The sequence below is a fragment of the Phoenix dactylifera genome, unplaced genomic scaffold (assembly GCF_009389715.1).
Source record: "Phoenix dactylifera cultivar Barhee BC4 unplaced genomic scaffold, palm_55x_up_171113_PBpolish2nd_filt_p 000484F, whole genome shotgun sequence".
NCBI lineage: Eukaryota > Viridiplantae > Streptophyta > Magnoliopsida > Arecales > Arecaceae > Phoenix > Phoenix dactylifera.
In genome coordinates, this window is record NW_024067905.1 from 315,772 (window position 1) to 334,058 (window position 18,287).

An 18,287-nucleotide genomic window follows, 5' to 3' on the forward strand; every position below is an offset into this window, starting at 1 on the left:
GCGGCTCCAGGATGAGACGGGAAGCATGCTGGGCAAGAAGTAGCTCTCGTCTCTCCAGGAGAGACACCACCTCTAGACCACCCTCCCTGAGGGGGAGGCAAATACGCTCCCATGCCACCATGTGCACCCCATGACCCCCTCCATGTGAGCCCCATAAGAAGCCCCGAAGAAGTCGCTCAATCTTCAATAAAACAGACCTTGGCACCACCGTAGTTGCCATAAGATAGATGGGCATGGAGCCCAGTACAGATCGAATCAGCGTGACTCTGCCCATCAAAGACAGGGACGCTGCCCGCCAGCCCTCTAGTCTACTCTGAACCCGCTGCACCAGCCCGGTGCACTCAGAAACTCGCAATCTCCTACCCGAGATCGGAACACCCAGATAGGTCCAGGTCCCGTCCTGCTCGGGCATCTCCAGAATCCTCTGAATCCCCCGTCGAACCCCGAGTGATGTGCTAGGGCTGAAGGAGATGGAGGATTTCTGGCCATTCACTCTCTGACCGGATACCGTGCAGTAGGCAGCCAAAACCCTCCTGATAGCCTGAGCGTCCGCTACGCGAGCCCGGGTCAGGAGGAGGCAGTCATCGGCAAAGAGTAAATGTGATATCGGCTGGGCGGCTGGAGTTGGGACATAGGCCCCAGCTTCACCGGCGGTGCACGCAGCCGCAATGCCCGAGACAAGACATCAGAGCAAATGATAACAGATACGGAGATAACGGGCATCCCTGCCGAAAGCCCCATAGTAGAGCTGAAGAAAGGAGATGGAGAGCCGTTGACCAAGATAGAGAACCTCGGTCCCCGGACACACCCCAGAACCCACCCAATCCAAGTCTCATGGAACCCCAGGCTCTCCAAAGCTAGCCTAAGAAAACTCCACCTGATTCTATCATAAGCTCGTTCCATATCTAGCTTGACGGCCATCAAACTCCGCCGCTGCGAGGCCCGTCGAAGATCCCACATCATCTCCTGGGCCACCATAACGTTATCGGAGATACTCCGACCCCTCACAAAAGCACCCTGCTCCTGACAGATAATGCCGGAGAGGAGGGGCTTCATACGATCCATCAGTATTCTTGCCACAACTTTGTATAAAGTATTACACAAGCTGATCGGCCTAAAATGACTCGGCTCGGCCGCGTCCTGACGCTTTGGTATAAGCGTGACAAATGTGGCTTTCCAATCGTCGGGCATACCTGCCTGATTGAAAAAACACAAGACCGCTTCCACCACTGCAGTCCGAACGATCCCCAGTATCTCCGGAAAAAGAAAGGTGGGAAACCATCTGGACCAGGGGCCCTATCCGCACCCAGTGCCCAGATAGCCTCACGCACCTCCCCCTCCGTCACTGGACGAACCAACATAGCGTTCTCAGTCGTATGATTTGGGAAGCAGCCCTCGGGAGCTGACCGGCAGGATCGGACTCACAATCCTCCGTCCAACGAGAGCGAAAGAAATCAAGCAGGATATGGGTGATGGCCGAATCGCCTTCAACCCGGTGACCCTGCTCATCCCGCAAGGATCGAATCATGTTCCTCTGCCTCCTGATAATCGTAGAGCGGTGAAAGAAACTAGTGTTTCGATCACCCTCTCTGACCCATTGAATTCTGGATTTTTGCCTCCAGAAGATCTCATGTTGCCGCAAGATCGAGTGGTGAGTGGCGAGGAGACCCCGAAGGCTGACCATATCGGCCTCGGGGAGCGCACCCATCTGGTCTTCTCTACTTTGGTGGTCGGCAATCGCAGCCTCCACCTCCTCCAACCTCCTGAAGATATCCCCCACTACCTCACGGTTCCAACGCCGTAACCGACGCTTAGTCAATTCCAATTTACGTGAAACCCTCTGCATGGGGTCACCACGAACCGGCAGACTCCAAGCTCCTCGGACAATGTCCCAGGATTGAGGGAGAGACAACCAAACCTTCTCAAAGCGGAAGGGGCACTGGTGAGAAGAACCAGATACAGTCGAAATCAACAAAGGACAGTGGTCCGAAGCAATCCGGGGTAGATGACTAACCCTGTAGGACGGAAATCTGGTAAGCCAGTCAGTGGAAGCAATAGCCCTATCGAGCCGCTCCCACACCCTGGCTTGGCCAGACTGGTTATTACACCAAGTAAATTGCGGGCCAGAGAATCCTAGATCCACTAGGCCGTTTCGCGAGAGAAAGTCTCGAAACTCCCTCCTATCCACAGTGTCAGTAAAAGCCCTACCTCCACGTTTCTCACTCCCCTCCAAGATACAATTAAAATCACCCACTATCGCCGTTGGAAGACCCTGAGCGATTAAGTGGGTGAGCTCATCCCACAGGACCCTCCTGGTCCGATGGTCAGTGCTAGCATACACACCACTCAGGACCCATGGTGCGGCGTTAGGTGCCGAAATAATCATCAGGACCTGTTGGGAGCAGTTATGGAACACATCGACTGTAGCCCCACCCCGCTTCCACAGAGCCACAATACCCCCGGACAGCCCCTGGGACTCAACTACATATGACTCCCAGTCGACCTCAAACCGGCGTACTACACGATCCAGTCCACTACCGGATAGTCGTGTTTCATAGAGAAGGCAGATCTCTGGACTATGGATCTGAACCAACCGCCTAAAGGAAGACATGAAGGCCGGCTTAGCCGCCCCTCTACAATTCCACGCAAGAATCCTCATGGGGAAAAATCCGAGAGGTCGGCCACAGGTGCATCCACCCTCTGGGCCGCAGGGTCCATCATCAACTCATGATCAGGGTCGTCTCGCAGACCCTCATCACGCTAGCCCCGGACACGACTCGTAAACTGCCGCCTTCACCCGTTGAACAACCGTCGAATGATCAGCGGACCTACTAACCGCCCCTCAAGGCTACTCGAGTCCCCTACCCCTGGCTCCACGAATGCAGGCGCGTCCCGCCCTGCCAGAGGGTCCCTCGCAGGGCAGTCTCCGCAAACAGGGAGTGCACTAGCCATAGTCGCATCGCCCAAATCGGGCCCACTCGCGACACAACCCCCTGTCCCACCTCCACCTCTAGAGGGCCCAAAGTAATAGGAACCTCAGACGGCGGAACCACCCCCAGGGCCTGGGCCCTAAACTGGAACCCAGCTCACTGGGCCCCGCCAGCAAAGCCAGCGACTCAGGCCCAACAGCAGGCCCCAAGTGGGCCATGAACAGTGGAAGGCCCCCGTCCACAGGGGCCTTCCCTGAGCCTCTACGCGTGGCCCAGCCAAACTGGGCCACGCGCTCTCCACCGCGCGACGGGCCTGGGAGCCCGTCGCGCGATTCACGCGTGAACCACACGGTCGCGTTCCGTCTCCCATGGGTCCCGCGCGCCCCTTACCGGGTTGACGGGCCACATCCAGTAGCGGCCCAGCATTTCTGGGCCGCTTCTTGGACTGGTCCATGTGCGGGCCCACCCAACCAGCAGCCGGCCCGGCCTGAACCAACTGGCCGGCCCGGACCTCACACGGCCCACTCGCTCGAACTCCCCCTGTTGCCGAGTCAACACGTCCCATGACCGTGTCAACTCGGGAGCCCCCTCTCTGCCCACCGGAAGCCGGGGCCTCTACCACCACCGGCGGGGAGTGGCGACGGGCCACTTTGGTCGGCTTTTGCCAACCTTCTAGGTCCGGTGGTGACACCGGAGGCCTAGGCGAGGCGCCGGCGAGGAGGGCCGAGAAGGGGGAAGCCCACCGGAGGGCTCCGACACCTTCCCCGCTTGCGTCGGCGGCCCACGCGAGGGCTCCGTCGCCTTCCCCTTGCGCTGGCGGCCCACCGAGGGCTCCGTTGCTCCCCCGTGGCTTGCCGGCTGCGCGGGATGTCACCAACCACGGGCCATAGATCGGCCCGGGACCTCCTCCCCCGGTAGGCTCACTCCCATCGTCGCCGGAACCCCAAATGGGCATCCTAGCTCGAGGTGCCGATCCTACCACACTGCACGCAGAATCCGAGATACTCTCGAAGACGAACGGCTGCCAGAGAGCCTTCGTCCTCCGAGTATCCGGATTCCAGGGAGGAGGGGAGCGGAGGCGTTAATCGCCACCTTGACACGCGCAAACCCCTATGGCACGGCGTCCCTCTGTGACACCGTCCACTGCCAACGGCCGCCCTGCCTTGGCGCGATTATCCATGATGGTCGAGTCGACCATATTCTGGAGGAAGCCCGGGAAGCCGGAGCAGACCACCACCGTTTTTCACCGGATTTTCCCTGGGTAGAAATCCGGCGACCACGGCTCCATGGCTAGAGTTGCCCGCCACCACCCAGGGCCCCTCCACAGGGCACGGTCCCGGCCCTCCGGCGACCGAACCGCAGTGCGAAATGGTCTCGGCGAGGGAAACCGCCACCACTCGCCTGCATTCTTCAGCCGGGCGGCCACATCCTTGGCCACCCACTCGACCGGCACCCGCCGACCGAGGCTCCGGCCAACCACGGCTAGGCCATCCCACTCCCGGCGTGCCGCCTCGATGGGCTCCCCCGGGAGCTCGAAGACGACGAGAAGTGATGGCTCAACGCACCACCTCCGTCTCCGTCAGCCGGTGAGTAACCCACGATCCAGGCCATGCCCGGCCAACGGGTCGCTCCCCTTTCCCCCCCCCCCCCCCGATCGTACCTTTTTCTTGAGCTGCGACCTGCGCCCACGTCCTCTTCATCGGCTCTGCAGGCAGCTCCGTCGGATCCTTGCCTTCCACCGTCGACGCCCCCGACGCCTGCTCCCCTACCGAGCCCGTCGACCCACCACCGGCTGCTTCCCCTTCTTCCGGCCCATTAGCACTCCTGAAAGGAAAACACACAAACCAGGGCAAACAAAGCAAGCCCGCCTTGATCTCCGCCGCCGAACACCGGGCAGCAGCAGAGCTCTCCGACCACCGGTGAAGATAGCCGTTAGACAGACCTTTCTCTCTCCTCAGAGTTTCTCACTCTAAAGAGCCGTTTTGCACGATAATCCAACTTTGTTCGTAAAGAAACCTCTATTCGACCTGGCCTACAATGTCATTTCGTCACCTTCACGCCAAAGAATGGTTGGACAACCAAGGAAGACAATGGGCAGAGTTGCTAAAGGGCCCGAGACAAGCCAAGGTCTGCTGGATCCTTTAAATGGCCCATGAATAAGCCCATGGCCCGTACGGCTATTTGAGATCGAGTCTATATCCTTTTCTTTTTCCTCTATTTCTTATGGAAAGTAAATTGAAAGGAGTGGGAAAAAATTGAGTGAGGCTTTAAGTAGTAGCACAAGAACCAATGATCCTAAGCCCCTGAATCTGGACCCTTTTTATAGGCTCGGTCTGGGTTATTGCTAAAGACACCCATAAAGGCCTCAACAGCTTTGATATTGCTGCCACCTCATAAAGGCCCGCCAGTACATGCACGTTCTTTATCGAAGTCAACATAACGTTCTGAAGTTCAATACAGAACTAAACTTGATCTATAATGCACACGTTACAAATTGAAATCAAACTTGAATCTTAAATTGAAATTCAAATTTTAAATTTAACAATTCCAATGTGGACTATTTAAATGCAAGAGCACTTGCTTTTACAATTCCAATGTGGACTATTTAAAATCATATTTTTAAAACTCCGGATCGCCTAAAATAGAAAAGAAATAAAATTCTTTTTTTAGAAATTTTAATCTTTTATAAAAAAAAATTCAAAGTTTCCAACAGAGTTGGCTTTGATAGCATTTATCAAGTTTTGAACCAGTGACCAAGAACACAGAAGTTATACATGAGTATTAAATTAATACTCACTTACACGGTTCCTCTCATTGGATGTGGAAGCACTGCACCTAGTCCAGCCCTTCATGGCTTTAGTCTGGTTTTGGTACAAATTTTCCGAGTTCAGGACCGCTGGACTAGCACACCAAAGTCATGTGTGGTGTGGAGAGAAGTCTTCGTAAATATCTCACAGACTTTTGACTACAAGAAGGCATGTGTGGCGTGGAAAACGAGTCTTCGTAAACATCCCACGGACTTTGGACTGCTCAGAAGTCATGTGTGGTGGGAAATCATCCACAAAACTTTCCAAGTAGATTTCAGAGGTCAATTTATTGGCGGGTCGTGGACGGCAATCGAATTTGCTTCAAAATTTCCAACAAAATTGGCTTTGGTACCGTTTGTCAAGTTTTGAACCGGTAACCAAGAACTCAGAAGTCATACATAAGTGTCAAGATCTCTCCAATATGTATAATTGATTAAGGACTAATATAAGCCACATCTGGAAGCGCTGTAGCTATTGCGAGAGAGGTGGAATTAGACATCAAGATTACATGATACTAAGGGTAAGTTACCATCACAGTTGCATTCTATCCCTATTTTGTAAGAGTTGGTAAAAGCTTAGCTTCATTCAAAGATCAATTAGTTTTAAATTAAAAATTAATGGCTTCAAGATATTAGATGCAACAAACAAGGACCTTACTAGAAAAAGCTTGCCAAAAAGGTATTATTTGAGTTCTTTTTGGCTCTATAAAAATATTCAATATCTTGCTAACGCATAATGGTATGAGATCGAACACGTACTTGTATGGTTTCTCGCCAAACTAAGGATTCAATTTCAAAGACAATCATATCGCAAACACAATTATCCTTGATTAAGCTTGGTATCCTCGCAAGTCTAACGATCCAATTTTAGACACAATCATATCTCAAACATAATTACTTTTGTTTAAATCTTAGCATTTTCGTTAGACTAAGAATCCAATTTTGAATAAATAATATCTTAAATACTATTATAAATTCATTATTAATAGTTTCAAAATTTTAGATGTAACAATCTAAGACCTTATTCAAAAAGACTAGCAAAGAAGAAAAATATTATTTAAGCAACCCAGCATAGTTTCGATATAGAACTAAACACATAATGACGTACTATGATGGGCTCAAGGATAGTTTACGATAACCACATGGATCTTGGACTGGATTCATTCTAATAGATTTATAATAATTTAGGATTTCATCAAAAAAAAAATAAACTAGTTGAAGAGATGATTTCAGTTTCTACGCCCGTATCAGTTTCTTCTTCAATGTATAATAGATGTAGGATTAAATCCCGGTTCCTCTTATTAGACATGAAAGCACTGCACCTATTCCAGCCGTTCAAGACTTTAGACTGGTTTTGTACAACTTGTCCGAGTTCTGGACCACCGAACAAGCACACCGAAGTCATATGTGGTGTGGAGAGAATTCCTCGTAAATATCCCACGGATTATGGAGTGCATCCAGTTTTGTGTGGTGTGGAAAGGAGTCTTCGTAAATATCCCACGGACTATGGACTGTTTGCAAGCCATGTGTGGTGTGGAGAGAAGCTTGATCTTGTTGGCGGGTCATGGATGGCAATTTATTGGAATTCAGAGGTCAATTTATTGGAGGGTCATGGACGGCAATTTATTCGAATTCAGAGGTCAATTTATTGGCGGGTCATGGACGGCAATGGAATCTGCTGGGCAGTTCTAAATACACCCCCCTATTGCTCAGGACACCCCCCAAAAATTAAAAAAAAAATACCCAAACTAACCTTTAGTGTAATTACCATATTGCCCTTGAAATTTTCTCAGTACACCCCCCCCCCTCTTCCTCCTCCGTTTCGTGCTCCGTTCGGCACTGGATCGCCGAACAAAATGCTTCTGTTCGGCTGAACGGTGCCGAACAGAAGACTTCTGTTCGGCGATCCAGTGCCGAACAGAAGGCTTCTGTTCGGCAACCCTCAACCGAACAGAATCCTTCTGTTCGGCGGAGGGGAGGGGAGGAGGGGTAGGAGGGTGGGGAGGAGGCGGCGGAGGGGGGAGGGGTAGTTGGAGGAGGGGAGGTGGAGGAGGAGGAGGAGGAGGGGGAGGTGGAGGAGAAGGGGGTGGAGGAGGAGGCAAAGAAGGGGGAGAAGGCGGAGGGGGATGCAGAGTAAGAGGGGATGGGGATGGGGGCGGAGGTAGAGGGGTGGAGGAGTAGGAGGAGGGAGGAGGGAGGAGGAGGAGAGCAGAGGCGGGGCGGAGGAGGAGGGGAGAGGGATGAGGGGGAGGCAGAGGTGGGCGGGAAGAGGGGGAGGGGGAGGAGGAGGATGAGGAGGGGGGAGGAGGAGGAGGCCAGAGGGCGGGGCGGAGGAGGAGGGGAGAGGGATGAGGGGGAGGCAGAGGTGGGCGGGAAGAGGGGGAGGGGGGAGGAGGAGGATGAGGAGGGGGAGGAGGAGGAGGCAGAGGCGGGGTGGGGACGGTGGGGGGGTGGGGAGGGTGGGGGTAATTTAGGAATTTTTAATTTTTTAGGGGTGTCCTTAGCAAAATGGGGGGGTGTAGAGAGTATTTAATTTTTTTTTAATTTTTGGGGGTGTCCTGAGCAATAGGGGGGGTGTATTTAGAACTACTTCAGATAATAAATATAAGGAGATCCATCTACTCCATCTCACAGCAGCTAAATTCATGGATCTAAAAGGAACCCAGCTTCTACTTTTGTTCTTTGCTTTTTTGTGCTCTCAAGTGAGAAAACTCAATGGAGATTCAATCCCAGGCTGCATGCTGATTGAAAGGAATGCTCTTCTCGGGTTCAAAGCAGGCCTCAAAGATCCCACCAACAGGCTATCTTCTTGGGTCGGTGACGACTGCTGCACATGGGAAGGCGTCGCTTGTGACAACCGGACTGGCCATGTTGTCAACCTAGACCTCCGCAACCCACACCAATATTTCTCATACATTGACGATCTGTTTCCACAGCCCAACCAGTGGTCTTTGGGAGGTGAGTTGAGGCCTTCCTTACTTGGTCTGAAGCACCTGAATTACCTTGACTTGAGCATGAACAACTTCAGAGGACTTCGCATCCCAGAATTCGTTTGCTCATTCCGTCAGCTCAAATATCTTAACCTCTCCAATGCTGGTTTGGGTGGACTGATCCCACCCCAGCTTGGGAATCTATCGAGCCTCCAATATCTTGATCTCTATAATGTTCCCTACTTTATGGCTCCTGATGATCATGAATTCAGTATTGATAATGCTCTCTGGATTTCTCATCTTTCTTCTCTACAATATCTGAATATGACGGGTGTGCAATTCAGAGAAGGTGCCCACTGGCTGCAAGCACTAAACATGCTCCCTTCTATTGCTGAGGTACGCTTATCCTATTGTGACATCAGCACCATTCCGCTCTCTCTTCCACATGTGAATTTTACTTCACTCTCTGTTCTTGATCTTTATGGGAATTACATTATTCGACGATGCCTGGTTGGTTGTTCAACATAAGTAGCCTTGAGTACCTTGATCTAGGCTTCAATGATATTCGGTGCATCATTCCGCCTGCAATTAAGAATCTAGCTTCGCTCGAGTTTCTTGCTTTATCCGGTAATCGGTTTCTCGAAGGTAAAATCCCGGCTGCACTTGGGGGTCTTTGCAAGCTGCAGTATTTGGGATTTTCATTCATGAATATCAGCAAAAATTTGCATGAACTTGATGATGTGTTTACGGGATGCATCAAAAACAGCTTAGAGACTCTGGAGATGGGGTATACCCAGCTGAGCGGTTATTTGCCGGGCTGGTTGGGGGACTTCAGAATGCTCAAAGCTCTCGATTTGAGTGACAACTCAATTTCTGGTCCCCTTTCTTCATCAATTGGAAGACTGTCAGCACTTCAAGAATTATATCTCAGCTCGAACTTTTTGGAGGGTGTCATCTCTGGAGAATACTTTGCCAATTTCACCAAATTGAAATATCTAGATTTGTCAGACAACCAATTAATTCTGAATCTGACGTCTGATTGGATCCCCCCTTTCCAGCTTCAAGCGTTACGCATTGGTTCTTGCAAGCTGGGACCACAATTCCCTTCATGGCTCCAGACACAAAAAAATATTTCCGATCTAGACTTGTCTAGCAATGGAATTTCAGGCACTCTGCCAGATTGGTTTTGGAGGTCATTTTTCCAGCATATAAATTTCTTGAATATCTCCAACAATGGAATCACTGGTCCTTTGCCAAATTTTTATTCTGTTGCTATGCTGGAACTAGACTTATCAAACAATTCATTTTCAGGAATGATTCATCCTGGTATTGCAAAAGTATGCCCAATTTGATATTTCTCTCCCTTTCCACAAATAATTTAAGTGGTAAAAATTCCCTTGTCTATTTGTCAGCCCGACTTTAGGGGTCTTGATCTTTCAAAAATCACTTGTTGGGTGAGCTCCCTAATTGCTGGAACCACTCTTTTTTAATCATGGTCATGGATTTTTCGAGCAACAATCTATCTGGAAGCATTCCTCCGTCAATCTGTCAATTACCATATCTCGACTCGTTGCATTTGAATAACAATAATCTATCAGGAGAACTCCCATTATCCTTGAAGAGTTGTGTGAATTTATGTACTCTTGATCTTGGACATAATGCATTCATCGGCACAATACCTACTGGGATAGGAGAAAGTTTGTTGTCCTTGAGTATCCTTCGCTTACGATCAAACAAGCTTATTGGAAATATTCCTCCTAATCTATCAAGACTAAGTGCTCTTCAAATCCTAGATCTTGCTAATAACAATTTATTAGGAACCATTCCTCGAGCTTTGGGAACTTCACTGCCATGAAAGTGTTACAGGGGACTAATAGAAACATTTCAGGTTATACTCCTTACAATGAAAATTTGCAAGTAACCATGAAAGGAAGTGACATTGAGTATACCAATATCCTTTCACTTGTGATCGCTATGGACCTTTCAGACAATAACTTGTCTGGTAAAATACCAGAAGAACTGGCCAGCCTTCTTGGACTAGTGAGCTTAAACTTGTCTGGGAATCATCTGACGGGAGAGATCACTGAAAAGATCGGTTGCATTGCAACAGTTGGAGTCACTTGACTTATCAAGAAACAACTTTTATGGTGGAATTCCTTCAAGCATGATTGCGCTAACTTTTTTGAGTCACTTAAACTTATCATATAACAACTTGTCAGGAAGAGTTCCATCAGGTAATCAATTTCAGACCTTCACCGACCCATCTATCTATGCTGGTAATCCTGGTCTTTGCGGGTTCCCATTAGCTCAAAAGTGCAATGATGACGAGACAAATCAAGATCCAAATGTTGTTGGAGGAGATGAAGAAGGATCTGAAATCGAGTGGTTGTATATGAGCATGGGGCTAGGATTTGCAGTCGGTTTATGGGCCGTTTTTGGTCCATTATTATTCAACAGAAAATGGAGAGAAGCCTATTTTCGACTTATAGATCAAGTTTATGATATGGTTTACGTGGCCCTCGTAGTGACATTCAATAGGTTTAAAGAGCACAATGCTGCAGCATGATTGTTTATGATATGGTCTACATAAACTTTTTTTCTTTTTTCTGTTTTTTTAAAGTGCTTGTAAAAATATTCAAAATAAATTATTTGTACTCAAACTCTAGTTTCACACATGGAACCCTATACCTGTACTACTCTAATAAAATAACAAAGTTCAAACTAACACACTAACTTAATCAAGAGAGAATTGCTAATTATGGTTTGAAGGTCAAGTCATATGTCATGCTTAAATTATTTGAGCTTAGAGGACTAAACTCATGTGAATGTGCTCTGCAGATCAAGCATGAACTTATTTGAATTTGAAATGGTTTGAGCTCGGAAGATTGCACTTATAGGCGCAGGAGACTACACGTAATTTATTTAGTTAGCAAATTAAGGAATTAGAACTTTGCTTATTCTTGATATGTTATGAAGTTGGCTCCATCTCCAAGCTTTGCTCGATCTATGAGCTCACAAGCTTTTTCATCTGTTACACTATGTGAGTTGTCACATATGATAGGTCATCTTCCAAAATAAAACAAATAGGTTATCTCATTGATTTGGCATCTTGAATGAAGCAAGTTTTGAAAATTTCTCTTTTCTTTGTCTATTATTGTAGAATAAATCAAGTAGTATAAAATTATCTCATTGAGATTTTTGGGAACAACCTTTTGAGGTTAAACAAATCTCATAGCTTTCAGCATCATTCTCATTATGAATTTATTGATTTAAGGACAGGTCATGGAGTTGATTCTTTATGTCAGATTATTTTGAACAACAGGTGTGAATTATCATCTTGTAAATGAAAATGCCCACACAAATGCAAATTGATACCCCCATTTCCATGTTTTACTTACCCTTTTATTTTACTATTGTTACATCATGTTTCATCCATTGCAAGCCCACTCCGAGATGAACATTATTGATAAACATCATATATAGATATATATCCAATATTACCTTGTCTAATCTAAACATCTTGTAACAAAGTAATTAAACGCCCTAAAATCCTGTGTTAAAGTGATCCAACTGAAGTTCATTATTTGTATTTGGTAGTACTTAAATAAAATTGAATTTACATCAGCAATCAATGATTTCATTGAATTTGATCAAAAGATCAATATCTCATTCCCAAAGGCCAAGAAACAAATGGATCGTGTTCGACATATAATTCGTAGTTCTTTCGCAAAGCGCAAGGGGTGTGAAATAGATACTATGAAAAGGCTACTGCAGGCATTATTTATTGGTACTAGTTTTTTGGGGGAGTTTCCATACACTGATCTCGGAAATGGCTTCCTCCAATCTGAGCATCCAACATCGAGTTCTCTTCCCCTTGAAGCTAGTCGTCATTCGTTGCCAACCAGGGTAAACCTGCACCATTTCCAAAACGGGGCCGCGCATCTCCTCCCCTTGAAGCTAGTCGACTCATTCTCTCTGGTCCGCTGGATTCCTTATAGATATAAACAAAAAGCCAATGGCTTCGAGATCCGTGGAAACTCAAAAGGGCGGCTCTCATGCAAGTTCTATTTACATACAATCTCAATTCGCTCTCTGCCTTTCCAAACAAACCCTGCTTACGAGTATGTTCTAACCCAACAAAATACCAATTTTGTGGCTTGAATGCCCAAGTGAAATGTAAAAAGAAGCCTTTTTACCCTTCCCACCACCAACCTCCACTGCCAAGAATTGGCCATGAAAGTAGGCTTCCAAACCATGGTTAATAGAGAGCTAAAGAGCCTCGGCATATGTGCGGTCCCCTCTCCTGCAAGTTCACTTGCTGCTGCTGCCGCTCGCACCGCCGACGATGCTGTAGCTGCGTCGGCAACGGCAGCAGCGGCGCAGTCGCCGAGTTGAGAGTGTCCGCAAACGACTCTGTATATCCTTGTGGCAAAACCATATCCATTAGAAAAGGGCCACCAACTCTCCCAGAACCTAGCAAGGCAGAGCGCACTATCAAACTCGAACTAGAAAATTATAAATTCCTAAATTTATAATGATTCACATTCTTAGACCGTTGGCCTAGCAGCATCTAGCTAGAAATTAGAAATTGCAGCATTACAATTTTATATTTTTTTTAAAAAATTATAATAGAAAAATTATAAAAAAATCAGAAGATTAAAATTTTTTTGCCTCAATCAAAGCACTCTGTTTGGCAAAAAAAAAAAAAAAAAATGTGCGCATTATGCCATGCATATGACTGGCCGGCCTCGCCAAGCGCGTCCGTGCGCAAGAGAACTTGCTTTAATATTTCCAAGGTGGGACTAAAAAAAATTCTTTAAATCTTTTGGGATAACTAAAAGGAGGAGGCAAGTTTTCGCTTAAAATTTGAATTTTTTAAATTAAAATTTTGCAACAAGATGCAGCCTTATGAAAGAGTGTTAGAAAAAATAGAAAGCTCTAGTTTTGACAAGCTTAGAAAAATAGTGGGTCTAAGGCATGACCTTCCATTAACAGCAACTTTAGTTAGGTCATATGATAAAGAGTCATATGCCTTTTTTGTTTAATAATCATTGGTTGTATCATGGTTTACAAGATTGTTGTGGTTCAAATTTGGCCCGAGGGTGACCACACCGAAGGAGTCAAGGGAGCTGCCGGTTGGGGTGGAGAAAGAGGAGAACCACTTCCCACGCGACGGCGTACCTGCACAAAGCCTCACCGGTGGTTCCGGTGAGGGCCCTCCGATGCTCAAGTTAGCGTGAATCTTAAATGGTCCAGCCAAAAGTTTTCTTCGTATTACCTGATGGGGCTATTTATAGCCTCCATAGAGGTGTCCAGGTGGCGAAGGCATGGCCCGTCCTCATTATGGGAGGAGATGAGTTTTGGACAGATGGCGCACAATTAGAGCTTGCTTGAGGAGCACGGCGTAGGCCTTTCTTGTGAACGGCAAGGCGTTGACGGGTGCGACGGGGTATGGCTGGAGCAACATGGCGTTGTTCTTGACTGTCGTTGGCCAGCAAGCAAGCATGGCGCGGTGACGTTGTAATGTACGGCCATGTAGGCGGGCGTGGGCTCGCACGTGGATGCGGTTGCGGACAATGCCAAGCTCAATGAGGGGTTGCATCGTGGACTCGGCGAGGTCGGCTTGACAGGTGCTGAGGTCGGCCTAGCTTTTTCGGTTCCAAGAATTGCCTGGTAGAGCACCCCGAGCTCGAGGGTCGGGGCGCGTCGGCGAATATAAAGGGTGCCCTGAGCTCGAGGGTCGAGGCGCGTCGATGAATATAAAGGGCGCCCCGAGCTCGGTCGTGGCGTGTTGGCGAATAGTCCTGCGGTCGGAGGAGCTCTTTGGCCGATAGTTGACACAGCAGGACGTTCTGAGTTTGTGCTCAGAGCATCATTATAAACATCAAAGGAGGTTACTGCGGGTCATGGCAGCAGAGAGATCCGGCTGAGGTCAATTGAGCCTTCAACGGAGTCCAAAGTCGGACTGGCTCTTAGCGGGACCGAGGTCCGGCTCAATCGGTGCTGGGGCTCACTTGGCCCTATTGTTGTGAGGAGGACGATCCATTTTGCCCCCCATCATTTGCCCTCCGACTTCTAAGGTCGAGTTGCTCTTTGGCTTGGGCGAAGGAAGTAGCTGGACCATTAGTCGTCCTGCGTTTTAGCCAAATGCTTACGAAGATACGCGCACCGAGCTGAGCATACTTTGCTTTATTGGGGGCCGATTACTTATGGCCGAGCTCCGCAAGCCAAGCTTGAGTGGATCAAGTTGCCACGTCAATTGAAGCGGGAGTAGTCGTGGGAGTTCTTTAATAAGTTGCGTGCTTGCTTCTTTTCGAGGCATTGCTGGGCAGAATGCGAGGGGCCAATCATTAATGCCCCATCTTTCAGAAGTGTTCACCATAACGATCGGCCTTTAGTGCTGCGATCTAAAGAGATTTGCTGAAACGGCTCCGGGGCTTACCGCGTGGTGAGATCTGGCTGCTGGGTCGCTTGGGGAAGCTGATTGGAGCCGTTGAGGTAGGCTATATAAAGCATTGGAGAGACATCTAGGGCTCTTATTTGATCTTCTGCTTTTCCTCTTCTTTCCAGCCGCCGTCGTTGCACTTGAGCTTTCCGAGGAGCTTCTGGAGTATTTTGGAGCTTCTCGGTGGGCTCTGTTCTCAATTTCCAACGACTCTTCTCTTTTCCTTTGTTTTCTTATCTGGTGAAACTCTAGGTAGGCATCTTCATCCTTCTCGGTTGCTCGGAGGAGTTCTTTTTCTGTCTTCTTTTGCTTTACTTTCCTGTGAGCAAGGCGATGGGATCACCCTCGAGAGCCCTTGTGCTTAGTATGGGCCCATCCCGAGCTCGGGTTTCTTTGCCAGTGGAGGAAGCCGAGTTTGAGGTGAATCATGATCCGTATGGGATCGACTCGAACGTAAGTGAAGAGGAGCGAAGCCAGATTTGGGCCCGGTTCTTCATTCCTTGCGAGTTCACACTGGAGCTCCCAAAGCCTGGGGCTCGAGTCGCTGACCCCCTTGAGGGTCGGATCGGGGTGTTCGTAGAAACACTTGGGGCAGGGCTGAGGTTCCCTTTGCATGGGTTCATGAACGAGCTCCTGGTGACTTATCGCCTAGTTCCAGCACAGCTCGCTCCAAACTCGTGGAGGATGATAATTGGCTTCCTCGTCCTGTGCCTTGCACATAACCTACCCTCCTCGGTCAAGGTCTTTTAGAGTTGCTTTGTATTGAAAGGCAACCCTGTGGACAAAGGGTGGTGATACTTCTCCTTTCGGGGAGGCCGCACGCTCTTCTGAGGTGCCCCTTCCTCCATTCATGGGTGGAAGTGCAGGTTTTTCTTTCTTTCCTCCAAGCAGTCATGGGGTTTGACCCGACCTGGGGTTCGCCGTAGGTCACCATTAATAATAAACTCCCCAAGTTGTCACAGCTCGAGCAGGCGATTTTAGACACGCTGCTCGGCCTGGGAGAAACTCTAGGGCTCTTTAACTTGCTTAGCGAGGAGGTCCTGATGAATGTCGGCTTGAGCTTGGCGCATCCCGGGGGTTTGACTAAGTTCCATTGTCAGAAATTGCAGGGATGGGGCTCGGTTCGAGCAGAAGTCGAAGAAAGCCCGAGCTGCCTTAGGCTTTGGTGTTGAGCAGTGCAAGCTCGGAATTGTCATTGCCGAACCTACTCGGCCTGAGCCTGAGTAGGTCCTACCGATTGAGGCCGAGCCACCCCCATAGACTGTGGAAGGGGATGCAATGGAGCAGGTGGTTGTAGTGCCTAATGGAGCTCGAAGTGCCCAGAAGGTCGTCCGGTCGCTCCAATCAGGTCCCGAGCCAAGGGGCAGGCTCGGAGTTCTACCTTCTTCTGAGGTCCCGTCTTCTTCTAGGGTCGCGACGTCACCCAAAGTTCATCTCATTTCCTCTGAGCTTGGGAGAAGGCCATTCCAGCCCAGGTGCCAATTATTCAAGGATGACACGGCACTGGAGTCCAGCGACGTCGCCCGCAAACTCGTCCACTGCACCCTGCTTCCACACGACCAAGGAGCAGGTCCTAGTGGTCGTCCAAAATTTCTGCAAGTCCGAGCAATACCAGGACGAGCTGGCAGAGGGGGCGACTGACGCCATGATCCAGGATTTTGATAACTGACAGGATCAGGCCTAGAGACTTTGCCCTAGAGTCGACTTCAGCGGCCTTCACCCATGTCTGACTGGGGCCACCGAGGTAGAGGTCGGAGCTGAGGTCGAGATAAGCGAGCCTGCAGAGGTGCACGAGCCCGCTGTCGAGGTGGTGGACCTTATTGAAGTCACCGCCGAGGCCAAGATAGAGGTTACCATCGAGGCCAAGATGGAGGCCCTCACTGAGGTCGAGATGGAGGACATTGCCGAAGTCGAGGTGGAGGCCGCCCCTGAGATCGAACCCAAGATGGCCCAAGCCGGCTAAGCTTTCTTCTGCCTATTTTTCTTTTATCTTTGTAAGGTCGGCCACTTAGGCCTCGTTTTACTATTTTTTTTTTTTTGCATTCATGCCGACGTCGAGGTTGGCTTCTTTTGTATTCGGCCTTTGGCCTTTTTGTTACCATCCCTCATATGCCATGAAAATTTCGAAATAATTTTCAGATTGCAGCGGAAAAATATATGCGGGATCCGTTCATCGCATGAACGTATTTTAAAACTTTCATTTGTAGATAGATTAGAATTAAATTATTTTAAACCATTTTAAAATCATTAAGAAGATCAGATCTTCACCTTGTGCGGGTAGATGGTCTCCTCAAATCTGATTCACGTGGATTTGTAGAAGGTTCGATGGAAGCCGCACACGTGTCCGGCCTCTACGGGTATCCACACGAGGTAATGATTCGATCGAAGCCTACGTATCTCCCCGGGCTGCTAGCTCCCTTGCAGAGATGGTTTTTGATGGCTGAAGTCCTCTCTTTACTATCAACTCTTGAATGCCAAAAGGGAAGAGGTAGAAGAAGGATGGATCAAGGAACAAAAACAAAGCCCTTGCAGCCTTTTTCTTTTCTCATGCGCTAGACCCAAGGAAGAGGAAGAAGAAGGCGCTACCACCCTTTCTTTTTCTCCCTTTTCTCTTGCAGCTGGAAGGAGGAATGAAGGGAAGAGAGGTTCTCACGAAATGCCCAAGAAAAGCATCAAAAATTCTGGCCGAAATCACCTCTCCATTTTGAAATGCAAAGGGATAAAGATGAGCTCCTGTTTTTTAGGAGCTCATCCTTATCTCTATTTCATGCCACCTAGGAGGGGCGTGCTCCCTTCCTTTTTCTCCCACGCATGGCTCAAAGAGATGGGCATATTCTCCTCCCTCTTATCCATTTAAATCTGCCACTTAATCAAATTAATGGGTGATTTAATTTGGGTCTAGTGCATGAGTCCAATCCTAGTCAAAATAGGACTTGTATGAACCCATTTCAATTTCCTCCTTATCCTAATCTAATTAGGATTTAATTGAACCATGACTCTATTGAACTCTTCAATCCTAATCCAATTAGAAGTCATGAAATTAATTAGATTAAATTTAAAATTAATTAGGACTTAAGAAAATCCTAATCTAATCAGGACTTGTTCAATTTTCAGCCCTAAGACAATTAGGACTTTAGAAATCCTATTCCAAATAGGATTCTAATTTAATTTGAAAT

The 18,287-nt window shown here is 48.4% G+C and overlaps 2 protein-coding genes across 2 annotated transcripts; one reads left to right on the forward strand and one right to left on the reverse strand.

Annotated features, from left to right (window-relative positions):
• Window positions 1-1,342: 1,342 nt before the first annotated feature.
• On the reverse strand, window positions 1,343-2,659 carry LOC120106178. Its single transcript, XM_039119077.1, has one exon. The coding sequence runs from the start codon at window positions 2,657-2,659 to the stop codon at window positions 1,343-1,345; it is 1,317 nt and encodes a 438-aa protein (XP_038975005.1).
• Window positions 2,660-9,081: 6,422 nt separating this feature from the next.
• Window positions 9,082-11,779, forward strand: LOC120106180 (receptor-like protein EIX1). The gene is made up of 2 exons (XM_039119078.1): window positions 9,082-10,015; window positions 10,744-11,779. Exons 1-2 carry the CDS (start codon window positions 9,170-9,172, stop codon window positions 11,230-11,232), a joined length of 1,335 nt encoding a protein of 444 aa, XP_038975006.1. The 5' UTR covers window positions 9,082-9,169; the 3' UTR covers window positions 11,233-11,779.
• Window positions 11,780-18,287: the final 6,508 nt, after the last annotated feature.

What these genes read in the sequence shown, in the direction of transcription:
- LOC120106178 (XM_039119077.1), bottom strand. Translation starts at nt 2,659, where the DNA reads ATGAGGATTCTTGCGTGGAATTGTAGAGGGGCGGCTAAGCCGGCCTTC.
- LOC120106180 (XM_039119078.1), top strand. Translation starts at nt 9,170, where the DNA reads ATGCCTGGTTGGTTGTTCAACATAAGTAGCCTTGAGTACCTTGATCTA. An exon ending in TTGCAAAAGTATGCCCAATT is followed by an intron (nt 10,016 to 10,743) that starts TGATATTTCTCT and finishes ATCTGACGGGAG; the next exon opens with AGATCACTGAAAAGATCGGT.